This window comes from Coregonus clupeaformis, chromosome 6 (assembly GCF_020615455.1).
Source record: "Coregonus clupeaformis isolate EN_2021a chromosome 6, ASM2061545v1, whole genome shotgun sequence".
Taxonomy (NCBI): domain Eukaryota; kingdom Metazoa; phylum Chordata; class Actinopteri; order Salmoniformes; family Salmonidae; genus Coregonus; species Coregonus clupeaformis.
In genome coordinates this window covers 8,501,615-8,528,964 of record NC_059197.1, presented here as the reverse complement: position 1 = coordinate 8,528,964, position 27,350 = coordinate 8,501,615, and the positions used below count along the sequence as shown (strand labels likewise).

Here is a 27,350-nt window from a genome sequence, read left to right as displayed (position 1 = left end):
GAACTGGGTCATGGCTAGAAGGTATCCAGCTTTTGTCAAATATACGTCAAAAGTTTAATATGTTTGCATTTTAGCTAACCCTATTTCTAACCTTAACCTAATTTCCTAACGTGATACGTTAATTCTCCTAACCTGCTACCAAAAGTTAAATCTGTCGAAAAGCTGTATCCCTTCTAACCATGACCACAGAACTGACTGGGGACAACTAGTGGACAAGTAGGGACATGACAACATAGTACAGTGTGTTTTGGCTATAATTGAATTTCAAGATGTCATTTTTCTTTCAATAATATAATAATATGCCATTTAGCAGACGCTTTTATCCAAAGCGACTTACAGTCATGTGTGCATACATTTTTACGTATCGATGGTCCCGGGGATCGAACCCACTACCCTGGCGTTACAAGTGCCATGCTCTACCAATAGGCCCTTTTCACGTGACGTCAGACAACTTCCGTTCTGCCGCGATGCAGGTTATGTTTACATCCGGTGTCGCTTAGGAACGCTTAGCTAGTAGCACATCATTATGGAGTTCACCCAGTCCCTTTCACATCTGCCACCAATACGACTTAACGACGTAGAACGACTTGCTGACAAGTGGTCCCTTACTTCAAGATCGAAGCTTGATAAAGGCTACAAGTTCTTCGTTGAAGGTTACCTGTTTGATTATGAAGGTACGTGTTTATCTTTATTTAGCTTAAATTAGCCCTATGCTAGCGAAGGTTATGAGCTGACGAGTTTCTGTTTTGCAGCCTCTTTTTAATATTACTGCTGTTTGTATCGACCGTAAGATAAGAGTCAGTAATGTATTAATGGCTAATGCTGCGCCCTTTCTCCCAATCACTGTATTGAAACAGTCTCAAGTGTAGTTAACGGTGAGGTGACAGTGAGAGGGCGATGTTACAGGTCCATGAAGAAAAATGAGGAGGCTCATCGGCTTCAGGTTTCTCAGATAAACAGTTCTCTAACATTATGATAAGATAGGTTAAGATAGATAAGTTTTCTTTTGTTGTGTTTTGCTGCGGTTGCAGATTTAATAAGAATGATTCCACAATGTTCCACTGTGGATCAGTTTGTTTCTCAGTCTGAGCTCTGATTTTGTATCATTAAACTTAATACACAACGAAATTCTAACAAACCGATGTGGGTTGTTGACGGCAATAAAGACTGGGAAAGATTCTGTGATAACTCAAAATGTTCAAATTTTCGATAAGTGTTGGCACTACTTGTCAAAGGTTTCAGAACAGCCAATTTTTCTTAATTAAAAAAAGAAATTGGGTTTTGAAAATTGTGTACAGTAGTTTATAATGAAACGCAGAAAAAATGTTTTGTAAGTACAGCACTAATTGTTATGTCTCTATGAACAGGTTACACTAGACTCTGCAGAGGTTCCTGTGGTACTCAATCACATGTCATGTTCCTGCTCTGCTGGGAAAGCACTATGTAATCACATAGTAGCACTTCTTTTTCAAAGTGCTCACTATGTTACCATGGGCTTTAAGACAGTGCCATTGCCTCTGTCATGCACCAGCGCACTGCAGACCTGGCACCGGCCTAGGACACAGGTCAGACATTATTTGTTACACTGATGCAGAACTTTGCAGTTTGTATTGACTTTTGACAATGTATTGTTCATCATTATTATATCACAGGAATTGTACCAGAGGCCACCAATGATATGGCGGTGTGTAAACCAGCGGCTAAGAAAAAACAAGTGTCAGAGCTGGTGTGAAGTGCACACTGTACCGAGCCTATGATGGTGAGTCTGAATGAGCCCCCGCCTGTACTAGAGCACAAAGACTTTAGTGCATTTCTAAAATAATACAAACATAAAAGTGATTATTATTTGTTACTTTTTATATAGACTTTCAGTGGATATTTTTTTATTTGTATTAGAAGCATGTACGAGACTGGATGAGTGTGGTTGTCTTTTTTAGTGAAAAAGATAAGGTGGCATTTAATGAAATCTAAACTTGACATATCTCACTTTCATGCCAGGGCCTATTCCGGATCCTCACGTCATGGCCAGTGCTGAGAAACTGAAAGACATCCGTCCACAACCAGGGATTTGCAAATTGCTGCACGGGCTTGAGGGCCTTAATTTGGTGGACTCTAAATTTGGCCCTGTGCCATTTGGGTCTGTGCTTTCTTACCAGTGCCCTCTAGAATTAAGTAGAGATATTATTAAACACCCTGGTGCCAGTGAGTTTCCTCAGTTGCCTATTGAAGGTTACAACTTTAAATTTCCCATTGATTTTGAGCCCAACTACATACAACAATGTCATTTGGACAGCCTGATTGTGTCAGAGGAGATGTCTGCTGCTATTGAAGCAGAAACAAGAATGCAGTCAGAATGCCAGCTGTGGAGCCAGGTACGCAAACCCCGACTGACAGCCAGCAGATTCCGTGAAATATGCCATGTTCGTGGGGGAGTTGTCTGCCAAGGCTTTGGCAACCCGCATTCTGAGAGGAACTCCTCAGACAGCTGCTATGAGAAGAGGGTTGGATCTGGAACCTGAGATACTGAGGCAATATTCTGATTTTTGTGATGTCTCTCTGAAACAATGCGGGGTCATCATCCACCCTGATTCACCTCACCTTGCAGCCAGCCCGGATGCTAAAGTCTTCTGCCCAACAGAAGCACCACCATTTGGTCTTGCTGAGGTTAAGAGTTGCGATGTTGAAAATGTTACCCAAGTTAAACACCTGATCACAGTTAAAGGCCAGGCCTGCCTTAAGAAGAGCCACAAATACTACTATCAGGTTCAAGGCCAACTCGCCTTAAGCGGACTTCAGTGGTGTGACTTCATTACAGATACCCGCACTGACTTCACAGTTGAGAGAATCTTTAGGGATGAGGAGATTATCCACTCAATGCGACAGAAGCTTGATCATTTCTATTATAACATCTACATGGATGTCTTCTTAAGTTATAAAACATAAGGCAGAATTTTATGTGTAAATAGTGTTAAGGTAAATGTGGAAGGTGAACCTTTGACATTTTTTTTCTTTAACTGCAAATTAACTTGTCATATACTGTATATCTCCTATGTACTGAAACACACATTTTGAAAAGGATTGTGATGTAAATGTCGACATGTTTTTCTTTAACTGCAAATGAACTTAATTGTGTTATATACTGTATATCTATGTATTGAAATACAAATTTTGAAAAGGATTGCGATGTTGTAAATGCTCTTACCAAAATCAAAAAGGATTGGAAGCAGTTGCTTGCAAACATATATTTAATAGTTCCATCAGTGCCATGACACATAAGCACATAACATGGTTAATAGTTGGATATTTTTACAATATATCACATTAGGTTCATTAATAGCTATGAAAAAGTTATTACCCTTAACAAAAACATACAGTATAACATTAGATCAATTAAATTACCAACAAAGTTAATTCATATTTACATTTTTTTGTACATACAATACAGTAATATAAAAGTACTTCTATTTACAGCCCATCTAGCTTACTCAGGAAATATACAACTTCCAGTTGACAAAAACATCAGACTGGTTTGTCTCCTTTAATGTCAAGAGGTCCCTGATAGTTCGACATGAGGCAGCAGATGGCCCACAGCTGATTCACTGAACCCACTGTGGAAAGAGGAACAAGCCCATCCCAGATATGGTACTCCTTCACCCTCCGTATGGCCCTCTCGACTAAAATCCTCAGCCGGGCGATGGCCTGGGTCTTAAGAGTGTCCTCCCTGCTGAGCTGAGGAGATTTTTACGGGAAGATACGGGAATTTCTGTTTGTTGTTTGAACAAAATGGTACACTGCAATAGCATCTTCTCGAAGATTGTGCCATGCTTCGGTGTTGGATGGGATACTGTTGCGATACAGACACCGGGAGAAAAGAAACAGCTAAATTAACATTCAGCTTTGACCAGGAATCAATATTTATCTAGCTATCATGCACAACAGTATTTGAATAGGTGAGTTACTATACATTCATGAATAAACTAACTGCCTAACAAAGGGTTAGATAGCTAGCTAAGTAAACTTGTTACATTACAGCCAGGCAGCAATGTAACGCTACCTTTAACGTTATCGGTATCTGGTACTAAGTTGTTGTTAGCTAACGTTAGCCCACTTTTAAGTAACTAAGGCAGTGAACAATTATGAATTAACAATAACGTTAGCAAGTTACAAACCATTGCATATACGTAAACATTATTACTCTTAACTTTACTAATTTAACTTAAACGTACCTCAGAAGAGAAGTCTCAGGTTACGGGCGAACGGAAGTGAAGTTAACCTGCTACGCGGAAAGGCGGAAGTTAGATGACGTCATCGTGAAAAGGGCCTATTGAGCTACAGAGGACCAATATTCTGACCATTTTTAAAAAAAATCTAAAAATAACTTTATTTGATGTGTTTCAATAGTGAAAAATCTAAAACATATCATCTTCCAAACAGGAAAGTGAGGAAAATGGCGGAAGCAGATGTTCCGTTTGAATCAGATGGCGTGTCCAGTGGAAATGAGTGTGAGAAGAATTGGATTGCAGTGTCGAATGCAAAAGGAAATAAGATAAGTAAAGTGGTAGTGGAAACTAGTAAGTCCAAACCTAGTTCTGATGGAATTGGAATAAGGGTTTTGGGTCGATGTTGTTACCTGGGAGATCCGTTTGAAGTCTTTATTACAATTGTGGATGTGTTGGATGCGGTGGCGTCGATGAGAATAACGAGAAGTGGGGACGCCAAGGGGGAAGCCAGGCTTACAATAATTTATCTTTAGTCTCTCAGTGTTTCATAATTGTCCTTCAATTCGCAAGAGGCTGAATGTATCTCAAAGGAGAAAGCATCCGAGCGAAACAGCGCCCCAGTCTCTCTACGTGTAGGCCATCTATCTGATACTGTCTGGTCCAAACGAGTGTGACATCGTTGCCGCCAGTAACATTCAATGCAAGGGAAGCCAGCGAGCATTTAGCCTCCCTTGACACAAAATTAGACAATCAGCGTTGAGCTAAAAAAAAATAAGAGAAGATTGGAAGAAAGGAGTGAAGTTGAAGAAGTAATGGTAGTTGGAGTAGAGACACAAGATTACATTCCTTGTCAACAGATTGATCCTGACATGTTGCATGTTAAGAAGCTGGACTTTGTTGCGTTTTTTACTTTGGTTATCAACTGCACAGCGCAAACAGAGAGGAAATCGGAGAAAATAGGCATCATTGTGAGTGCGGCTGAGCGTTTTTTGGGACTCAGGGACTTTTCTGCAGAGGCATTACAAGGAATCCTGTCGATGAATGCGTCGTCCTCACAGGAAGCCTGTGTAAGGACGTGATTTGAATGTGACTGAAGGAGTGGGATGGTTGTTTGATGTATTTTGTTTTTATCTTGTTTTGTTTCAATACCCCAAAAAGTATTTGGCGGCAATACACCAATAGGTGTAGTCTGCCGTAAAACTTTAAAGAAGATCTTCCAAACATGTCAGATAATAGGCTGGGCAACGTATCAGCTACATACAGTGAGGGAAAAAAGTATTTGATTCTCTGCTGATTTTGTACGTTTGCCCACTGACAAAGACATGATCAGTCTATAATTGTAATGGTAGGTTTATTTGAAGTGAGAGACAAAATAACAAAAAAATTTCCAGAAAAATCGCATGTCAAAAATGTTATAAATTGATTTGCATTTTAATGAGGGAAATAAGTATTTGACCCCTCTGCAAAACATGACTTAGTACTTGGTGGCAAAACCCTTGTTGGCAATCACAGAGGTCAGACGTTTCTTATAGTTGGCCACCAGGTTTGCACACATCTCAGGAGGGATTTTGTCCCACTCCTCTTTGCAGATCTTCTCCAAGTCATTAAGGTTTCGAGCCTGACGTTTGGCAACCCGAACCTTCAGCTCCCTCCACAGATTTTCTATGGGATTAAGGTCTGGAGACTGGCTAGGCCATTCCAGGACCTTAATGTCCTCCTTCTTGAGCCACTCTTTTGTTGCATTGGCCGTGTGTTTTGGGTCATTGTCATGCTGGAATACCCATCCACGACCCATTTTCAGTGCCCTGGCTGAGGGAAGGAGGTTCTCACCCAAGATTTGACGGTACATGGCCCCGTCCATCGTCCCTTTGATGCGGTGAAGTTGTCCTGTCCCCTTAGCAGAAAAACACCCCCAAAGCATAATGTTTCCACCTCCATGTTTGACGGTGGGGATGGTGTTCTTGGGGTCATAGGCAGCATTCCTCCTCCTCCAAACACGGCGAGTTGAGTTGATGCCAAAGAGCTCGATTTTGCTCTCATCTGACCACAACACTTTCACTCAGTTCTCCTCTGAATCATTCAGATGTTCATTTGCAAACTTCAGACGGGCCTGTATATGTGCTTTCTTGAGCAGGGGGACCTTGCGGGCGCTGCAGGATTTCAGTCCTTCACGGCGTAGTGTGTTACCAATTGTTTTCTTGGTGACTATGGTCCCAGCTGCCTTGAGATCATTGACAAGATCCTCCCGTGTAGTTTTGGGCTGATTCCTCACCGTTCTCATGATCATTGCAACTCCACAAGGTGAGATCTTGCATGGAGCCCCAGGCCGAGGGAGATTGACAGGTCTTTTGTGTTTCTTCCATTTGCGAATAATCGCACCAATTGTTGTCACCTTCTCACCAAGCTGCTTGGCGATGGTCTTGTAGCCCATTCCAGCCTTGTGTAGGTCTACAATCTTGTCCCTGACATCCTTGGAAAGCTCTTTGGTCTTGGCCATGGTGGAGAGTTTGGAATCTGATTGATTGATTGCTTCTGTGGACAGGTGTCTTTTTATACAGATAACAAGCTGAGATTAGGAGCACTCTCTTTAAGAGTGTGCTCCTAATCTCAGCTCCTTACCTGTATAAAAGACACCTGGGAGCCAGACATCTTTCTGATTGAAAGGGGGTCAAATACGTATTTCCCTCATTAAAATGCAAATCAATTTATAACATTTTTGACATGCGTTTTTCTGGATTTTGTTGTTGTTATTCTGCCTCTCACTGTTAAAATAAACCTATCATTAAAATTATAGACTGATCATGTCTTTGTCAGTGGGCAAACGTACAAAATCAGCAGGGGATCAAATACTTTTTTCCTCACTGTAAGTGCGCCAGCGCAATTCTGTCGTTCTGGAGGAGCTGATTCGGCTAGCGTCATCATCAGCACCATCGACTTCTGATTTCATCACTCTCACACTAGCTATGACAATTACCTTGCCTACGATTCGACAGACCATCCCCAACAGTCACTGAACCACAGCCACGCAGATGAGCGTCAAGAGAGCCAAAGGGAGAGCACTTTGCACACCCCGTGTACAATTTAAAGGACCTCCGATTTGTTTGGTGCAAGCAGCGGCCAATGTTCTGAACTGAAGCCGAGGTAGCCAGTGTGGGGCCTTGGGACGCCTGCGTTCACAGTGCTGTTTTTTCTTGCAAACATGGCGGCCCCTGCGCTAACCAGCCGGGCTGGGTCCGTAAATAGCTTGGGAAACAGCCCCACTGCGACTCCCAGCTCCACGAACAATAACAAGATAATCCCAAGCTACCCCGAGCTCGATTTCAGGTCCGGGGCCAGAATCGAGGATTTGAACCGATTGATTCAGGAATTTAGTAAACACGATCAGCGAGAATATGACGACCAGCGAGCGCTCGAGATCCACACGGCCAAGGATTTCATTTTCTCCATGCTCGGTAAGAGATAGTCGGTTGGGAAATCACGTCTGTTTAGCTGACATTTGAACCTAGAATGAGGCAGAACTGTTTTTATTACGCTAAATGTATTTATGACAATTCTCAATAACAACTACAGTCCGCTAGCTTGATCAGTGGTGAATGGAGGCAATAATGAGTGTGCTGTTTCAAATCTATCAGTGTAGATCAAGATATCAAATCAAAAGGCTGACTCTAAATCCCTAATATCTATTTAATCTCTGACCCGTCATTGTCCAGTCCTAGATACATTGAACAATATAATTATGTATGAATTTAGTCTTACATCATTCATAGGGCTGCACCGCCTGCAAACTGAATGTGAGTGCCAATGCTCGAGGGAATACGGCGTGGTTGAAATCTGGTCGGGAGGTTTTATAACCATATAAACCAGATTAATACATATTTTTCATGACATCATGAAGAATATGTTTTTTGGTTGAAGTCTGATCGAACTACTGACCAGTTATCTAAATGCTACTCAATTAATAAACGTGCATAGTGTTTGTTGGCCATGCACCCATTGAATATATGACACTGGAACCGTTGCAGTTATACAAATTGGAGTAATGTTCTTTTAAAGCAGGGTTTGCATGATTCAGCTTAGAGCAGTTGGCAAACAACAGCTGCAGAGCGCACCAAAGTGGGTTAGGGTCTCATGGACCCAGTCAACAAGCTGGATCTATTCCGTTTGAGACTCGGGGGACTCGGACTCAGGGGGCTTCATGCGGGCCGAGCTCTTCCCGAGTGCGGCATAATCATATTACTCTGGGCTGAGGCTAATGGTACTCGGGCGAGTCCACTTCAGTTCATCCGGCCCGATTAACTTTTTCAGGAGTAGGGCCATTTTAAGTTTTTATCCGGCAGGTGATGAAATACCAATTAAATTGTTTTTTATATTTCACCTCCAAGGCATCGAATTTGCTAGGTCATTAGCAAGCTAAAATGTGTGACAGTCTCTGCGGCCCTATAGCCATCAGATATGGTTCATAATTTAGAGGATCTATGCTTTAAATGCTGTTGATTTTAGTACAGGCTATGGCTTTTCGTAGTTGCAGTCCACCGAATTGAAAAGTGCACATTCACTTCCATAATATTTGTTCTAGGCTACCAGCATGTAAGATAAACATGCACAATAATACAGTATACCCTTACAAAAATTAACTGTGTGTGGCTTCTAATGGTAACTGTTAATTTATTATGCTGTGCATTTTCTTCTGTTCCACTGAATGCAATTTAGATTTTTATAGACTAACTGAATTCGTTTTCAGAACTTAACAAAAGACACATAGGCCTGTGTATTTTATTGCAATATCCTACTACAATCCACATGTATTTACAAACCCCTATTTTTATCCCATTAATTTAAATAATTAGTGAAATTATTGCACCTGAATTTGACACTGAAAATATGACAATTATATTTTCTCTTAAAGTATTTGAGCAATTCAAATTACTGCACGCATTGTTATTTTAATTTCAGTAGCTAAATGAGGAGGTAGGCATATCTGTTCCAATTAAAACTTGGATTGGAATCTGTGCGCAGTGCAGGCAGCTTGAGCATTCAAGCGCATTGCTCAAGTGTCATTGGGACAGAGTGCCCGGTAGGCTACACAACAACGCAGCTGGAAAACAATGACAGCTTCTCGAAAATGTGCACAAAAAACTTCGATAACATTCTCCTGAGTTCTTGTTTTACTTTTGTAAGTAAAGCGGCGGTTTGTTGGGGAGAAGAACATCAAGGAAAGTTTTGCTAACCGGCTAATTTTAGCTAGCTAACATTAGCTCTCTAGCTGATCTTCCATGGACATGGTAAGTTTACATTTTTACCTGCTGCAGCTAGCTAACATTTTGATATTTTGATATCTGTTTAGCTAATGACAGTGTGTCTCTCTCTCGCTCTATCTGTCTCTCTGCCTCTCTGTCTGTGTATGTGTGTGGGACAGACGGACAGAGAGCGATGATGATCACAATAACTTTAGAAAAAGTGTGCACATTTTTTACAGTAAGTGTCATGAAAAGCCTGAAAACTCAGGAGGTTGATGTGTTGCGGGCCCTCGGGAAAGTCCTAAAATATGTCCCTGACCGCCGTGGTGGAGGAGGACGCAAAGTACGTATATGAGCAAGTTGCTCTTTTTTGAAGACCTCTCTAAGCTATAACTGTAACATACTTCTTCAACTAGTACCATGGAAATACTTTGAGTCCACAAAGTGTCTTCAGGAACATCCTTTTCTAGTTTTCTTTTTAAATCTCAAATTGATAAAGTTGTAATGCGCTGATTCTCTTCACTGCAGATCAGACCCATCACACCACTATTCAAGAGGGTCACTATACTCCAGATCGCCTTCTCTGCTCTGCTCTGAGGTCCTTGATGAGGATCTACTCGATCACACCACTCTCTTATTAAGCATTCATTTAAAAAACCAATGTGCGTTTATATACTCTGTCCCAGTCTTTCTATGCATGTAATGTCTGTGGGTGAATTATGAAACAATTACTGTATGCAGATGTGCAAAGAATTGTGATCTAGATTTGTTTTTGCCATTGCTTGATCTATTTTAAATGTAAGAATATGTTGCCGATTGAAACTTTTAATTGGTGCCTATGGAAACAAATAGAAATGTAATTAACAATGTTTTCAATATACAACTTTATCCTTTGCAATCCTTTTTACAGAAGGTAATAAGCTGTAGTCAGGCGGTCATTACCAGGTTATGATGAGGTCTTAACTATGACCAGTAGCCTACATAATATAACGCAATATAGTGGTCAGAATGATGATGAGCTGGTCAGATAGAGGTCACAATTGCGACCAGAATAAGACGTCATACTGACGTCTTTTCAACCAGGTTTTGCCCACTGGGTAATGTATCATGGATATATTGTGACTGACTGATCTACAAATAACAATGAGTAGTTATTTAAGATGGAAGGTGACTTGAAGATTAGTCTGTCGGCTGCAATGTTGAACAACCCCTGTGTCTGATCACGGTGGGCGCGTTCGAGCAGATCACTTTTGTCAAGTCGTTGGTCACTGCTTTTCAAAGTGTGATCCTAATAAATACCAATACATGTTGACTGCATGATCTCTACAAAAAATCATGTGATCAAAGGTCATGAAGTTTTGACTGCAGTCGACTGCAAGTTTCTGCAGTTGCTCTTCACCAACTTCATTCAGCAGCATCGCCTACGTTGTGGGAGGCTCTATTGTCAACCAATCATTAGGGGGGTTTGTTTGGCTCACGAACTGACCAAAAACATGACTGAAACAGGAACTAACTTTGCCGCATTTCATAAATAGCAGTGGATATACAAATTAATGTGATATGAGTCTCTCTCAATAATTCATTGTACAATGTACACACACATATTTCCGTTTGTGAGTGTGTGATATGGGGGTTGGCGACATGTTTTTTTCAAAATTATAAAGATATTTTTTTATAAACAAATGTCTTTACTCCTCAGCTTTCGTCTAGAGTCGGTTGCTTTAACCTTACCACTCAAACGTGCCCACTAACTCAGTTGGATTCAAAGTCTGGTCATGACCCCAAAATTATTATTATTTTTGTTTTATTTTTATAAGAATAAAAATAATGAAGATGACGGGTCATTGTATGGGACAACATAAAAACGTATTTGAGAAAGAATATTTGAAAAATACAATTTTATTAAGTAAATGTATTTATTGGTTTCATAAAAATTTGATGAATTGGATGTTATTTGTTGATATAAAAATCAAAATATATTTGCAGGAAAAAATAGGAATACCACTGCACTAACTTTGATTTGACTGGCATATTAGGTTCACTGTTGTGCTGGTTCAGCAGCAGTGCAGAAAACTGGACACCAGGAAAACTCACTCAGATGATGTGAGCAAAAGATACAAATAGAGTAGCAGACAGACAGACACTCACAGTCGCACAGTCACACACACACATTTATTTCCATTCAAAATCCTATTTTCCCTAAACCTTACCTGAACTCTTAACCCTAACCCTAATTGTAACCCTAAAGCTAACCCTCAAGCCTAAAATAGCATTTGTTCTCGCGGAGACCTGCGAAATGTCCCCATGAGGGAGAGTTTTCCTTGTTTTACTATCCTTGTGGGGACTTTTTAGGGATTTCCGGTACTCACAAAGATAGTAATACAAGCCCACACACACTTGCGCTGTAGGCCTACACACTTAAGCTTCTTGCGCTCAGTGTCCCAAAGTCACAGTGTCTCAAACAAACAGTGACAGTAGACCACAGCGCCAAGCCACTCGGGCCCGTCTCTTATGTTGGAGGTTATGGCTGCTGAGAGGGAACAGACACTTCCTGGAATCAGTGAAGAGGAAAACAAAACGAGGCAGAGCACTGCAGTCCACATGGATAAACTCAGCCGACGCTAACGGAGCATGCTAGGCTAGCTCAGTCCAGTGCAGTGCACACAGAACCCAGAAGCCAACGATGCACAAGCTAATGCCAAGTAATTTTTTTACATCTGAAATGTTATGGGATGGCAGGATGACTTTGACAGGGGAGATTATTTGGCCTGTGTTAATATTATGTCATGTAAATGTATCGGGTTGGAACCGGTTCAGGGAACAGAACAAAAAAACAAAACCGGGCACGAAAGTGATCTCTAGTGTTCCGGGACAGAACCGTTATTTTCAAATCTTGAGAACCGGTTAATAATGTTATCTTTTAGTTCCAAAAATATTCCTAATGTCTAGTATATAATTTGGTGAAGTTATATTGCTAGTAAAAGCCTAAACACATTTCAATTAATGTAATGATTCAAGCCAAGCCCCCTCCATGTCCACCGCTCTCTCCCCAATTTCAGTCGCATCTCGCGACTGCACTTAGTTGACTAATCAAAAATGTAAACCACTATCTTACCCGTTCCACAGCAAGCTGCTCAATCTGCACTAATTGGGAGAGTAAATTAATGAGCTAAATGAAAAAACAATGTTGATTTCTCAGTTGTTGTTTTTATTGGTTCCAACCCGTTCAGAACTTTATTTTCTGGTCAGAACACCGGAATGGAACCCAAAAAATATGGGTTCTGCTCTGAACGTAACATAATTTCGCATCCAACCGCTGAAATGTTTAGGCCTAGAAATACTAGTGTAAAGATCAATATAGCCTAGTGTCTGGCTCTGTATGTTATCCCCATAGTGGGCACTGGGCAGCGTGGTGGTTGGACTGTGACAGACACCCTGGTGGGGGTGTGAAATAGGCCTCTATTGCCCAGACTTGCAGGCTGGAGGGATTGGGTGGAAATTGGCTTGCACTGCCCCCTAGTAGAGAGATGTGGTACAACACTAGTATCCAGAGGGGTATATTATTTTTTTACGTTTACATTTTAGTCATTTAGGAGACACTCTTATCCAATTTCGTCAGTTATCAGATGCCGCCTTCATCCGCCTTTCCAGCCGTTTGGGAGAAGGGACTCCTGTATCCGCCTGGTCAGCCATTAAGGCTTTGTAATTGGAGTTGTCCATCTCCTAGACTGGCTGCCCATCAGGGTTTGAGAGCCCAGTCTACCCTACATTTTCCCGTAACCCTGGGTGGGTGCCCCTAACCGGGTGCTGTCAGCCGGAGCCAGCTGAACCCGAGACTCGTGTGGGTAAGGGGTAGCATGCAAGGCAGAGCAAAGCGAAGCAAAGCAAGCATGGAAAATTTACTCAACAACCAAAAACACTTCCAAGTTCAGCTTTCTTAATGAACCATAAAATAAATAGATATTTCTAGCTGGCTAACTCATTGATCCTGCTTTGTAGTATACCCCTCTGGTCTACTGGTAATAGGTTAAGTTGCATCTAAACAACACTAATCAGATATTTTCCCACTCCGCTGAATGTTAAGGTTAGTATTGGGGGTAGGGTAATCTGATCTTAGATCTGTGGTTAGAGGCGTCCTCTACCTCAAGTGTGTCATTCAGAGTGGATTGCGACAATAACGCAGAGCATTTGCACTGCTGAAACCTAATCATAGGCTAGCTATATGCTGTTTATTCATCCCCCTATTTTTTAAGGAGTGGGACAGTCCCACTCCTTTTGTATTTTTTGTACTTTTTATTGAACAGATAGGAAAGGTTGTGTCAAAGGGCAGTGGGACGGATTTGAACCCATGCCAACTCTAACCGCTGGACCACACAGGCCGCTATTAATCCCCTTTCATCCTTCTCCCATCAGGTATGGTGCAGAAACTGGACCAGAAGCTCCCTGTGGCCAACGAGTACCTGCTGCTGTCAGGTGGTGTGCGGGAGGGCGTGGTCGACATGGACCTAAACGAGCTGAGTGTCTACGCCCGCGGCACCGACTACGACATGGACTTTACCCTCCTCGTGCCCGCGCTCAAGCTGCACGACCGCAACCAGCCGGTCACTCTGGACATGCGCCACTCAGCCCTGTGCCACTCGTGGCTGAGCCTGCGCCTCTTCGACGAGGACACCATCAACAAGTGGAAGGACTGCTGCACAGTGGTAGACCACATCAACGGCGCCACCAACTACTTCTTCTCACCCACGCTGGTGGCTGACTGGTTCTATGAGTCCATCAGCGTGGTCCTGGTGGAGATCCAGAAGAAGCCCCAGCGCGGCATGCCCCGCGTGGAGAAGGTGGAGCGGAATGGCACCATCATCTCCGTCATCCTGGGCGTGGGCAGCAGCCGCATGCTCTATGACATCGTGCCTGTGGTCTCCTTCAAGGGATGGCCGGCGGTGGCCCAGAGCTGGCTGATGGAGAACCACTTCTGGGACGGCAAGATCACAGAGGAGGAGGTGATCAGCGGCTTCTACCTGGTGCCTGCCTGCTCCCACAAGGGCCGTAAGGAGAATGAGTGGCGCCTGTCGTTCGCCCGCAGCGAAGTGCAGCTCAAGAAGTGCATCTCGGCCAGTCTGATGCAGGCCTACCAGGCGTGCAAGGCCATCATTATCAAGCTGCTGTCAAGGCCCAAGGCCATCAGCCCCTACCACCTGCGCAGCCTGATGCTGTGGGCCTGCGATCGGCTCCCTGCCACCTACCTGTCCCAGGAAGACTTCTCAGCCCACTTCCTGCTAGGCCTCATCGACGACCTGCAGAACTGCCTGGTCAACAAGATGTGCCCCAACTACTTCATCCCACAGTGCAACATGCTGGAGCACCTGTCTGACGAGACAGCCATGCTCCACGCCCGCAAGCTCAGCTCGGTGCGCTCCGACCCGGCCGAGCACCTGCGCACCACCATTGAGCACGCCAAGGCGGCCAACCGGCTGACCCTGGACCTGCATTGGCGCAGTAGCGCCTCAAACCTGCCATCACCACAGTCAGACGCGGGCGGCGAGCACCAGCCGGATGACCGCTTGGCTAAGAAGCTGCAGCAGCTGGTGACGGAGAACCCTGGCAAGTCCATCTCGGTGTTCATCAACCCAGATGACGTGACGCGGCCACACTTCCGCATCGACGACAAGTTCTTCTGAGAAAAATGCTCTTCTCCTCCTCCCCCCACAGCACCCATTCTCCCTTTGACTAGATCTATCGGTCAAGTCGTCAAATTAGTCGTTTTCCCAAGTAACGGTCGCCACAGAGCATTGTGAGGTGCTTTTTTCCAATGGTGTCTTCCCATTTTGTTTACCTGTCCCCACACCCCATCAACCCTACAATGCCCATGTCACCTTGACAAGGCCTTTACAGGACTACATAAAACAGGTGGAAGAAGGTTAAGGAATGTCTTAGTCCCTGTAGGGGAACTGATGGTACTAACGCCATAACTGTACATAGAGAGAGTTGAGTGGATATGTGTGTGTGTGTGGACATTGGTATTATTTTGCACAGAATGTAGAGGCACACAGTTATGGTGGAAGTTGTGCTATGAAGTGAAGTCTGAAATGTTGCATATCTTTTAGGAAGCCAATTTCAATGGTCTTTTCTTTTCTCCGCTGGGCAAAATGCTCTGAATGAATACCTACTAGTTTAGAGTATGTTTTAGAGCTGTTATTCCAATAAGCTGTATCGCAATGACAAGTTGTTTCTAACTTTACATTCTCTGTGCAGTCATGTCCATGTCCTATGTGTATAGTGAACAGTTCCAGATGTATCCAGAATATGCCAAAAACCTGCAGATATCTGACCGGCAATGTGATACACATATCTTCATCCTCAAGTGCAATTAGTAAACTAACAAACACACACACACCACACATACAAGTGCTAACACTCATTATACACACTCCTGATCAGTGAAATGGTGTATGTAATACGTATTTGTGATATTCCAGAACTCTGGGACCTTGTCCTTTTGTTTGTCTGTGTTATAGGGAACTCTGAAACATTTTACTGTGATTCTTATTTTCCATATTTGCTGCTGACCTTATGAATATGTTTTATGATTGACTGGTTATGCAAATTAAGTGAACAAACACACAATTATTAATTTTAATTGGACATGTGCGTAGCTACTGTGTACATAGTACTGGAAAACAGCAGTGGGATCCTGCCTGTATCATTTGTATGGACCAATCTGGCAGCGGCACTGTCAGCACTGACGAATTGCATGGCCTCTATCAGACAAACCTGTCATGGACCAAATTAGCAACCTCACCATCGGCAGGGATCAAACACACTGCCTTACCATCAATTCGGACTAATCAGTTGTGTGGCCTGAAGAATGTGTTCTATGCCTCTGCTGTTCCAAAGGCATACCGGCCACGTTCCAGACTGACTACATTGCAGACGCCTGCCAAATCTCACAACGCCTGGATAGCTGTCATATCACATTTTATGAGATGTCATATCACATCAAATAATATAGCAATCTGATGCCTGACTGTGCAAATCGATTGACCGTGGGTTGATGCAATGCAACGTCTGCAATGTAGTTGGCCTGAAACGTGACCATACTGTATGAGAGGGAGAGCAAGTTCCTCGTTCGGCCTACAATGACCACATCAAATCAAATTGTGTGATTAATCTGAGATCTGTGTAGATGGTAACACTATAAACATGCTAAAATGTAATGAAACATATTTAACAACAACCCTAAAGAGAAACTGCTTGAAAATAATTGACAAACGACGTTGTATAACATTAAACAGTTGCTTGTCTGATGCACATTGATACAGTATGTTGCAAACAATATCAATTTGTGTGATGAATAAAGATGTACAGGATCCTACACTGTTGTCAGGCCCTTTGTATCCAAATTATATCCATTACATCAGGGTTGTCAAACTTATTTCATGGAGGGCCTAGTGTCTGCTGGTCTTTGATTTTTCCTTTCAATTAAGACCTAGACATCCTGGTGAGGGGAGTTCCTTACTAACTAGTGACCTTATTTCATCAATCAAGTACAAGGGAGGAGTGAAAACCCGCAGAGACTCGGTCCTCTGTGGAATGAGTTTGACATGGGCGTTACATGATCTCACTGTGATATGAAAGATGGGTCCCACTTTGCATGGTTCTAGGTTCTGCCGTTACAGTATCCCTATTTGTAGTTTGTGTACTCATTTACATTTTTATATGCATTACATTTGTAAATACCAACTCAGAGGCCTTGTTGTTTGAGTGTCCGCCCTGAGATTCGAAGGCTGGGGGTTCGATCCCAGATCGAGTCATACCAGACTCTAAAAATGGGATCTGATGCCTTTCTGCTTGGCACTCAGCATTAAGAATGCAAATTGTCTCCATTGTGAGTTGATTTACAAATCCTTGCAGTTGTACATGACACAGGTATTAAAGTTTTATATCAACTTGTATCTATGTATTCAACTGCAATATAATTACATAGGTTTTTGCTTCTATATATAAGGTGCATGTAGGTACAGATGTGTAAAGCCGGGTGTACACTACACGATTTTGGCCCTGATTTAGCTGTCCCAGACAAGTTTTTGAGATCGGAGAAAAAATCCCCATGTCGTTGCCTACTCGGGGCACACGGCCATCACCGACGCTCGTTTAATGTGAACGGTTCAGAGACGCAACTGAGGGCTACCGATCTTCTCTTTGAGCACTTCCAGACGTCCTGATATTTTCAAACGTTTGATTTTATCCGCACAAAATCTGCAATGCTCTTGTAGTGTGAGATGTGCAATGACAAGTTTTGAGAACGGTGGTCAGCAATAGCCAATGAGGTTGCCAGAGAAGAAGCAAGTGAGATGATGACGTTGCATCACCCAGAATGTGTAGACTCTCGAGCAGGAGAGATGACTACTACTAGTATGTACTTGCCTATAACCAAAGCCAAAGTGTCAAATACAGTGAGGGAAAAAAGTATTTGATCCCCTGCTGATTTTGTAAGTTTGCCCACTGACAAAGAAATGATCAGTCTATCATTTTAATGGTAGGTTTATTTGAACAGAAATCCAGAAAAACACATGTCAAAAATGTTATAAATTGATTTGCATTTTAATGAGGGAAATAAGTATTTGACCCCCTCTCAATCAGAAAGATTTCTGACTCCCAGGTGTCTTTTATACAGGTAACGAGCTGAGATTAGGAGCACACTCTTAAAGGGAGTGCTCCCAATCTCAGCTTGTTACCTGTATAAAAGACACCTGTCCACAGAAGCAATCAATCAATCAGATTCCAAACTCTCCACCATGGCCAAGACCAAAGAGCTCTCCAAGAATGTCAGGGACAAGATTGTAGACCTACACAAGGCTGGAATGGGCTACAAGACCATCGCCAAGCAGCTGGATGAGAAGGTGACAACAGTTGGTGCGATTATTCGCAAATGGAAGAAACACAAAAGAACTGTCAATCTCCCTCAGCCTGGGGCTCCATGCAAGATCTCACCTCGTGGAGTTGCAATGATCATGAGAACGGTGAGGAATCAGCCCAGAACTACACAGGAGGATCTTGTCAATGATATCAAGGCAGCTGGGACCATAGTCACCAAGAAAACAATTGGTAACACACTACACTGTGAAGGACTGAAATCCTGCAGCGCCCGCAAGGTCCCCCTGCTCATGAAAGCACATATACAGGCCCGTCTGAAGTTTGCCAATGAACATCTGAATGATTCAGAGGAGAACTGGGTGAAAGTGTTGTGGTCAGATGAGACCAAAATCGAGCTCTTCTCATCAACTCAACTCGCCGTGTTTGGAGGAGGAGGAATGCTGCCTATGACCCCAAGAACACCATCCCCACCGTCAAACATGGAGGTGGAAACATTATGCTTTGGGGGTGTTTTTCTGCTAAGGGGACAGGACAACTTTACCGCATCAAAGGGACGATGGACGGGGCCATGTACCGTCAAATCTTGGGTGAGAATCTCCTTCCCTCAGCCAGGGCATTGAAAATGGGTCGTGGATGGGTATTCCAGCATGACAATGACCCAAAACACACGGCCAAGGCAACAAAGGAGTGGCTCAAGAAGAAGCACATTAAGGTCCTGGAGTGGCCTAGCCAGTCTCCAGACCTTAATCCCATAGAAAATCTGTGGAGAGAGCTGAAGGTTCGAGTTGCCAAACGTCAGCATCGAATCCTTAATGACTTGGAGAAGATCTGCAAAGAGGAGTGGGACAAAATCCCTCCTGAGATGTGTGCAAACCTGGTGGCCAACTACAAGAAACGTTTGACCTCTGTGATTGCCAACAAGTGTTTTGCCACCAAGTACTAAGTCATGTTTTGCAGAGGGGTCAAATACTTATTTCCCTCATTAAAATGCAAATCAATTCATAACATTCTTGACATGCATTTTTCTGGATTTTTTTGTTGTTATTCTGTCTCTCACTGTTCAAATAAACCTACCATTAAAATTATAGACTGATCATGTCTTTGTCAGTGGGCAAACGTACAAAATCAGCAGGGGATCAAATACTTTTTTCCCTCACTGTAGTTACAGCTCTGAAGTTCACAAGCAATGTTATTAAATTCAAAATGTTGGCTAGATATTTCAACTCTGTATGGCAAGCAGGAATGTCTGTCGGAAAACGTTTGAGGCTGCTTTGAGCCACAGCGCATTGTAGCTACGTTAAATCTAATCACATCATTATTTTCGTGAGACAGCGAGGTATCGAGAATCCTCACGACCAAGGGAAGAATCTTGTAGTGTGTGACCCCCGTCTGTGCCAGATCGTTTAGTGTGTGCACCACTAGGTTGGCAAGACAAAAAAAACGTCAGGAAAGACAGTCGATTAATGTGAGAGGCTCAGCGATGTTAGTGTAGTGTACACCCGTCTTAAGCTGTGGTAGCTGCTGTCCTTTGAGTACTTGGCTCTTTAGCAATTGTCTTTCCACGATTCCATGCATCCTCTCTCCTCACATCCTTCTCAAAGTGCATTGGAGGAGAGAAAGTCAGAGATAATCCAGAACCTTGGATCATATCCTCCAATCCATATAGTAAGGTTTATTTGATCTTGTATACATTCACAGCTAAAAGCTGAATCCCATATTCTGACAAAAAAAGGGAAACAAAGAGTTGATTTAGATTGGTTAATGATGGCTGAAGGGTTGATTGAAGCAGTTTGGGATGACTGGAGTGGAGGGAGCATCGTTGGTCTCATAGGGGAGGAACCATCACGGTAGCAGCCAGGGGATTCAGTCAGACAAGGAGAGGTCCGAAGCCTCAGCATCTCGTCGTCTCAGACGTCCTGCCTCTCCATATAGCCACTTGGCTTAGTAGATACAGTGGGGGAAAAAAGTATTTAGTCAGCCACCAATTGTGCAAGTTCTCCCACTTAAAAAGATGAGAGAGGCCTGTAATTTTCATCATAGGTACATGTCAATTATGACAGACAAAATGAGAAAAAAAAATCCAGAAAATCACATTGTAGGATTTTTAATGAATTTATTTGCAAATTATGGTGGAAAATAAGTATTTGGTCAATAACAAAAGTTTCTCAATACTTTGTTATATACCCTTTGTTGGCAATGACACAGGTCAAACGTTTTCTGTAAGTGTTCACAAGGTTTTCACACACTGTTGCTGGTATTTTGGCCCATTCCTCCATGCAGATCTCCTCTAGAGCAGTGATGTTTTGGGGCTGTCGCTGGGCAACACGGACTTTCAACTCCCTCCAAAGATTTTCTATGGGGTTGAGATGTGGAGACTGGCTAGGCCACTCCAGGACCTTGATATGCTTATTACGAAGCCACTCCTTCGTTGCCCGGGCGGTGTGTTTGGGATCATTGTCATGCTGAAAGACCCAGCCACGTTTCATCTTCAATGCCCTTGCTGATGGAAGGAGGTTTTCACTCAAAATCTCACGATACATGGCCCCATTCATTCTTTCCTTTACACGGATCAGTCGTCCTGGTCCCTTTGCAGAAAAACAGCCCCAAAGCATGATGTTTCCAGCCCCATGCTTCACAGTAGGTATGGTGTTCGTTGGATGCAACTCAGCATTCTTTGTCCTCCAAACACGACTGAGTTGAGTTTTTACCAAAAAGTTATATTTTGGTTTCATCTGACCATATGACATTCTCCCAATCCTCTTCTGGATCATCCAAATGCACTCTAGCAAACTTCAGACGGGCCTGGACATGTACTGGCTTAAGCAGGGGGACACATCTTGCAATGCATGATTTGAGTCCCTGGCGGCATAGTGTGTTACTGATGGTAGGCTTTGTTACTTTGGTCCCAGCTCTCTACAGGTCATTCACTAGGTCCCCCCATGTGGTTCTGGGATTTTTGCTCACCGTTCTTGTGATCATTTTGACCCCACGGGGTGAGATCTTGCGTGGAGCCCCAGATCGAGGGAGATTATCAGTGGTCTTGTATGTCTTCCATTTCCTAATAATTGCTCCCACAGTTGATTTATTCAAACCAAGCTGCTTACCTATTGCAGATTCAGTCTTCCCAGCCTGGTGCAGGTCTACAATTTTGTTTCTGGTGTCCTTTGACAGCTCTTTGGTCTTGGCCATAGTGGAGTTTGGAGTGTGACTGTTTGAGGTTGTGGACAGGTGTCTTTTATACTGATAACAAGTTCAAACAGGTGCCATTAATACAGGTAACGAGTGGAGGACAGAGGAGCCTCTTAAAGAAGAAGTTACAGGTCTGTGAGAGCCAGAAATCTTGCTTGTTTGTAGGTGACCAAATACTTATTTTCCACCATCATTTGCAAATAAATTCATAAAAAATCCTACAATGTGATTTTCTGGAATTTTTTTCCTCAATTTGTCTGTCATAGTTGACGTGTACCTATGGTGAAAATTACAGGCCTCTCTCATCTTTTTAAGTGGGAGAACTTGCACAATTGGTGGCTGACTAAATACTTTTTTTCCCCACTGTATGTAACTATTCCTCCAATATCTTTTGCAGAACCCACTTGGAGGCAAGGAGTGAGGACACAGGGAAATACTTTTGACATTTACCCCTTCACAGTGTTTTGGCCAAAGGACGAAACAGAGGTCCCTTGCCTTGGTTTCTTCCTCTTAAGGAGAGGAGACGATCACTAATATTGACAACCTTCTCCTCCCAGACTGCTCTTACAGCTAATGTTGGTAGTTAAGACAGAGCGCGAGAGGGAGGGAGTGACAGACAACAGCACTGTTCACACGCACTTACATATCCATCCTCCCTCCCTTTCCGTAGGTAATCCCTGATCTGTAAGTAATTGGAAAAGTGAAAGCTAGTTACAATCAGACTGTTGCTTTCACTAACCCAACCTTGCCAGATCATTGATTACCTCAAGGAAGGTGGGAAGGAGGTATTCCAACAGGCCCCAGATGTGATGTAACAACAGGGAGGGCATGGCATGGTGAATATGGTTGAATGAGTCAGGACGCAGGGACTGATATGATTTGGTGGGGTGCAGCAATAAATTGTCCTGAGAGACTGACATATAGGAATGGGGTGTATTCAGTGAGGTGAAACGTTGCAGATAGAAATGTAATGAATATAATACATGATGCCCAATTATGCATGCCAGAAAATCAGATCTGTTCTACAAAAAGCATTTCTATCTGAACATTTGGTAACGTTGCACCCTTCTGAAGAGACTGCGGAAATCAATTTAGACTCCACCTACATAATGACTAAGAGCATCATGTATCGCTTAGTGAGACTGAAAATGAGTCTCTGTTTTTTGTAGCCTACATTACAGGTCCTCAATTTTTCTTGTAGATTATTAAAAAGTACTTCTGAAAGGAAGAGGTTGATGAAATTGACAGTTCTTTAGGGGCACATATGATATGTAATCTGAATTTATACAGATTATATATGTGTTCTCTGAATTTGTCCTCACAGTCTGGCAGCTCTAGGCCAAAGCATTCAAATGTGTATAATCTATTTCCATTTTGTGTACACCCCCACCAGCCTCCTCTCCTCCCTACCTCTACCTCTGCCTGGTTAATTTTACTTCCTGTTGTCACAGCACCTGTCAGGACACCTGCGGCCCAGGCTCCAACCGCAAGGCTGCGCCCCTCTCTTTCCAGCCCCACCCTCTCTGCATGCACACGCTCAAGGGTGAAGTTTCCCCTTGGTACAGATCTAGGATGAGCTTCCCCTCCCCCAATCCTAACCTTAATCATTAGTGGGGGAAATGCAAAACTGACCTAAGATCAGCGTCTAGGGGTAACTTCACGCTACACCCATGCAAACTGTTGTGGAGGTGTGTTTACAGGGTTTGTGTTCGACACTGTATATTCTGGCTCAGAGTATTCTAGGACAGTGAGCCTTATGGGTAAAAATAAGCCTTTTCTATCAGTCACGTTTATAAGAATATGACATACAGTATATCTTCTTGGTGCCAACACACAAGACAACAACTTTACATTTGAAAACAACAATTACATCCAAGGTCCAGTAAGAAAGTAGCCTTGTAGATATTGACAGACATTAATACATAGTGATGTACAGCCCACAGCAAAGTGGAAAAAACATAAAAGATTCAGGTTTCCATATCTCAATACGTTCAGTTCTCTCCCTCAGATTCAGGTTTCCATATCTCAATACGTTCAGTTCTCTCCCTCAGATTCAGGTTTCCATATCTCAATACGTTCAGTTCTCTCCCTCGTGGTTTTAGTGTGCGTCCCAAATAGCACCTTATTCCCTACACTCTTAGAAGTAAAGGAGCCTGGAAGAACCTTTTGGGGTTCTAAAAATGACCACACAGGTCACAAAGGTTCATCGAGGAACCCCTCTGAAAAGGTTCTTCGAGGAACCCTTGTGACATGAGGGATATATCTTTGAAAGATTGTCACAGATTGACGTTTATACACTGATACTGGGCTGCCTGTGTAAAGGTTCAAACAGGAACCTGTTTGTGATGGGAGGGGTTAAATGTTGAACCTTTTTAATAATATATTGTAGCAGCATTGTAATATAATAACATTGCTGATTACATATAGAGCCATGACAGTCATCCGTATGCAATGACCTCTTTGTACAGTAATAAAGTAATAACTATTCCAATATTGGGATTTGCATAGGCACTTCAGCAACTCATTCACATCTGTAAGCCTCATTGAAGCTTCAAAACTCTCAGTGTTCAACGTTAACATGTGATGACAATACAACAGAACAGATAAACAGGAATTATGTTTACTCTAACGGGTGGCCAAGAATAAGTATCTGAAAGCCACGCCCTTATTAAGCCACGGCTCCAGTCTTACATCTGACCCGCTGGGTCATATCTTAATTACCCAGCATCAACAACCCAACCTGGCTCTTTTTAAAGAAAACAATCCAACTAAGTGACGCAATGCCTGCAACCCATCAGTTGGGTCATCCAAACAACCAAGCATTTTTAAGAGTGTATTTGTATTTGTATTTATTATGGATCCCCATTAGGGGATCCATAATAAATGGTTCCCCTAAAATACTCTTCCTGGGGTCCAGCAAAATTAAGGCAGTTATACAATTTTTAAATACAATACATTCACAACATATTTCACAACACATTAAGCGTGTGCCCTCAGGCCCCTACTCTACTACCACATATCTACAACACAAAATCCATATGTACGTGTGTGTATAATGGGTATGTTATCGTGTGTTTGTATGCATGTGTCTGTGCCTATGTTTGTGTTGCTTCGCTGTTCCATAAGGTGAAGTTTTATCCGTTTTTTAAATATAATTTTACTGCTTGCATGAGTTACTTGATGTGGAATAGAGTTCCATGTAGTCATGGTTCTATGTAGTACTGTGCGCCTCCCATAGTCTGTTCTAGACTTGGGGACGGTGAAGAGACCTCTGGTGACATGTATTTTGGGGTATGTAGGAGTGTCTGATCTGTGTACCAGTAGTTCAAACTCGGTGCATTCAACGTGTCAATACCTCTCACAAATACAAGTAGTGATGAAGTCAATCTCTCCTCCACTTTGAGCCAGGAAAGATTGACATGCTATATGAATGTTAGTTCTCTGTATACATCTAAGGGCTCCGTGCTGCCCTGTTCTGAGCCAATTGCAATTTTCCTGAGTCCCTCTTTGTAGCACCTGACCACACGACTGAACAGTAGTCCAGGTGCGACATAACTAGGACCTTTAGGACCTGCAGAACAGCGTTTTATCATGGACAGACTTCTCCCCATCTTAGCTACTGTTGTATCAATATGTTTTGAACATGACAGTTTACAATACAGGGTTACTCCAAGCAGTTTAATCACCTCAGCTTGCTCAATTTCCACATTAGACATTAGAAGATATAGTTGAGGTTTAGGGTTTAGTGAATGATTTCTCCCAAATACAATGCTTTTAGTTTTTAAAATATTTAGGACTAACTTATTCCTTTCCACCCATTATGAAACTAACTGCAGCTCTTTGTTAAGTGTTGTGTCATTTCAGTCGCTGTAGTAGCTGACGTGTATACATAGACACACTGGCCTTACTCAAAGCCAGTGGCATGTCGTTAGTAAAGATTGAAAAAAGTAAGGGGCCTAGACAGCTGCCCTGGGGAATTCCTGATTCTACCTGGATTATGTTGGACAGGCTTCCATTAAAGAACACCCTCTGTGTTCTGTTAGACAGGTAACTCTTTATCTACAATATAGCAGGGGGTCTAAAGCCATAACACATACGTTCTTCGAGCAGCAGACTATGATCGATAATGTCAAAAGCCGCTCTGAAGTCTAACAAAACAGCCCCCACAATCGTTTTATCATCAATTTCTCTCAGCCAATCATCAGTCATTTGAAGAAGTGCTGTTGTCAATATATACAGTTGAAGTCAGAGGTTTACATACACCTTAGCCAAATACATTTAAACTCAGTTTTTCACAATTCCTGACATTTAATCTTAGTAAAAATTCCCTGTCTTAGGTCAGTTAGGATCACCACTTTATTTTAAAAATGTGAAATGTCAGAATAATAGTAGAGATAATTATTTATTTCAGCTTTTATTTATTTAATCACATTCCCAGTGGGTCAGAAGTTTACATACACTCAATTAGTATTTGGTACCATTGCCTTTAAATTGTTTAAATTGAGTCAAACGTTTCAGGTAGCATTCCACAAGCTTCCCACATTAAGTTGGGTGAATTTTGGCCCATTCCTCCTGACAGAGCTGGTGTAACTGAGTCAGGTTTGTAGTCCTCCATGCTCGCACACGCTTTTTCAGTTCTGCCCACACATTTTCTATAGGATTGAGGTCAGGGCTTTGTGATGGCCACTCCAATACCTTGACTTTGTTGTCCTTAAGCCATTTTGCCACAACTTTGGAAGTATGCTTGGGGTCATTGTCCATTTGGAAGATCCATTTGCGACCAAGCTTTAACTTCCTGACTGATGTCTTGAGATGTTGCTTCAATATATCCACATAATTTTCCTTCCTCATGATGCCATCTATTTTGTGAAGTGCACCAGTCCCTCCTGCAGCAAAGCACCCCCACAGCATGATGCTGCCACCCCTTCTTCTATTTTTGTTTGATCAGACCAAAGGACATTTCTCCAAAAAGTACGATCTTTGTCCCCATGTGCAGTTGCAAACCGTAGTCTGGCTTTTTTATGGCGGTTTTGAAGCAGTGGCTTCTTCCTTGCTGAGCGGCTTTTCAGTTTATGTCAATATAGGACTCGTTTTACTGTGGATATAGATAATTTTGTACCTGTTTCTTCCAGCATCTTCACAAGGTCCTTTGATGTTGTTCTGGGATTGATTTGCACTTTTCGCACCAAAGAATGTTCATCTCTAGGAGACAGAACGCGTCTCCTTTCTGAGCGGTATGACGGCTGCGTGGTCCCATTGTGTTTATACTTGCGTACTATTGTTTGTACAGATGAACGTGGTACCTTCAGGCATTTGGAAATTGCTCTCAAGGATGAACCAGACTTGTGGAGGTCTGCAATTTCTTTTCTGAGGTTTTGGCTGATTTCTTTTGATTTTCCCATGATGTCAAGCAAAGAGGCACTGAGTTTGAAGGTAGGCCTTGAAATAGGTACACCTCCAATTGACTCAAATGATGTCAATTAGCCTATCAGAAGCTTCTAAAGCCATGACATCATTTTCTGGAATTTTCTAAGCTGTTTAAAGGCACAGTCAACTTAGTGTATGAAAACTTCTGACACACTGGAATTGTGATACAGTGAATTATAAGTGAAATAATCTTTCTAGTAGGCTTAAATTGAAGATATGGCAAATAGGAGTGGCAATATCGTCTGCTCTTATCCTCAATAATTTTCCATCCAAGTTGTCAGACCCCGGTGGCTTGTCATTGTTGATTGACAACAATCCTTTTTTCACCTCTTCCACACTCACTTTACGGAATTCTAAAATACAATGCTTATCTTTCATAATTTGGTCAGATATACTTGGATGT

General features: G+C 42.6%; 1 protein-coding gene across 4 annotated transcripts; it reads left to right on the top strand.

The window, feature by feature from the left end:
- The first annotated feature begins 7,092 nt into the window (after nt 1–7,092).
- Nucleotides 7,093–16,829, top strand: LOC121567278 (protein MB21D2). 4 transcript variants are annotated; one of them, XM_041877181.1, is made up of 4 exons: nt 7,587–7,672; nt 9,697–9,800; nt 9,986–10,119; nt 13,871–16,829. In XM_041877181.1, exons 2-4 carry the CDS (start codon nt 9,766–9,768, stop codon nt 15,133–15,135), a joined length of 1,434 nt encoding a protein of 477 aa, XP_041733115.1. In that variant the 5' UTR covers nt 7,587–7,672; nt 9,697–9,765; the 3' UTR covers nt 15,136–16,829. The 4 variants fall into 4 exon arrangements, with proteins under 4 accessions (XP_041733113.1, XP_041733114.1, XP_041733115.1 ...); XM_041877182.1 differs by having other exon boundaries at nt 7,589–7,672; nt 9,679–9,800; XM_041877180.2 differs by having other exon boundaries at nt 7,584–9,800.
- Nucleotides 16,830–27,350: the final 10,521 nt, after the last annotated feature.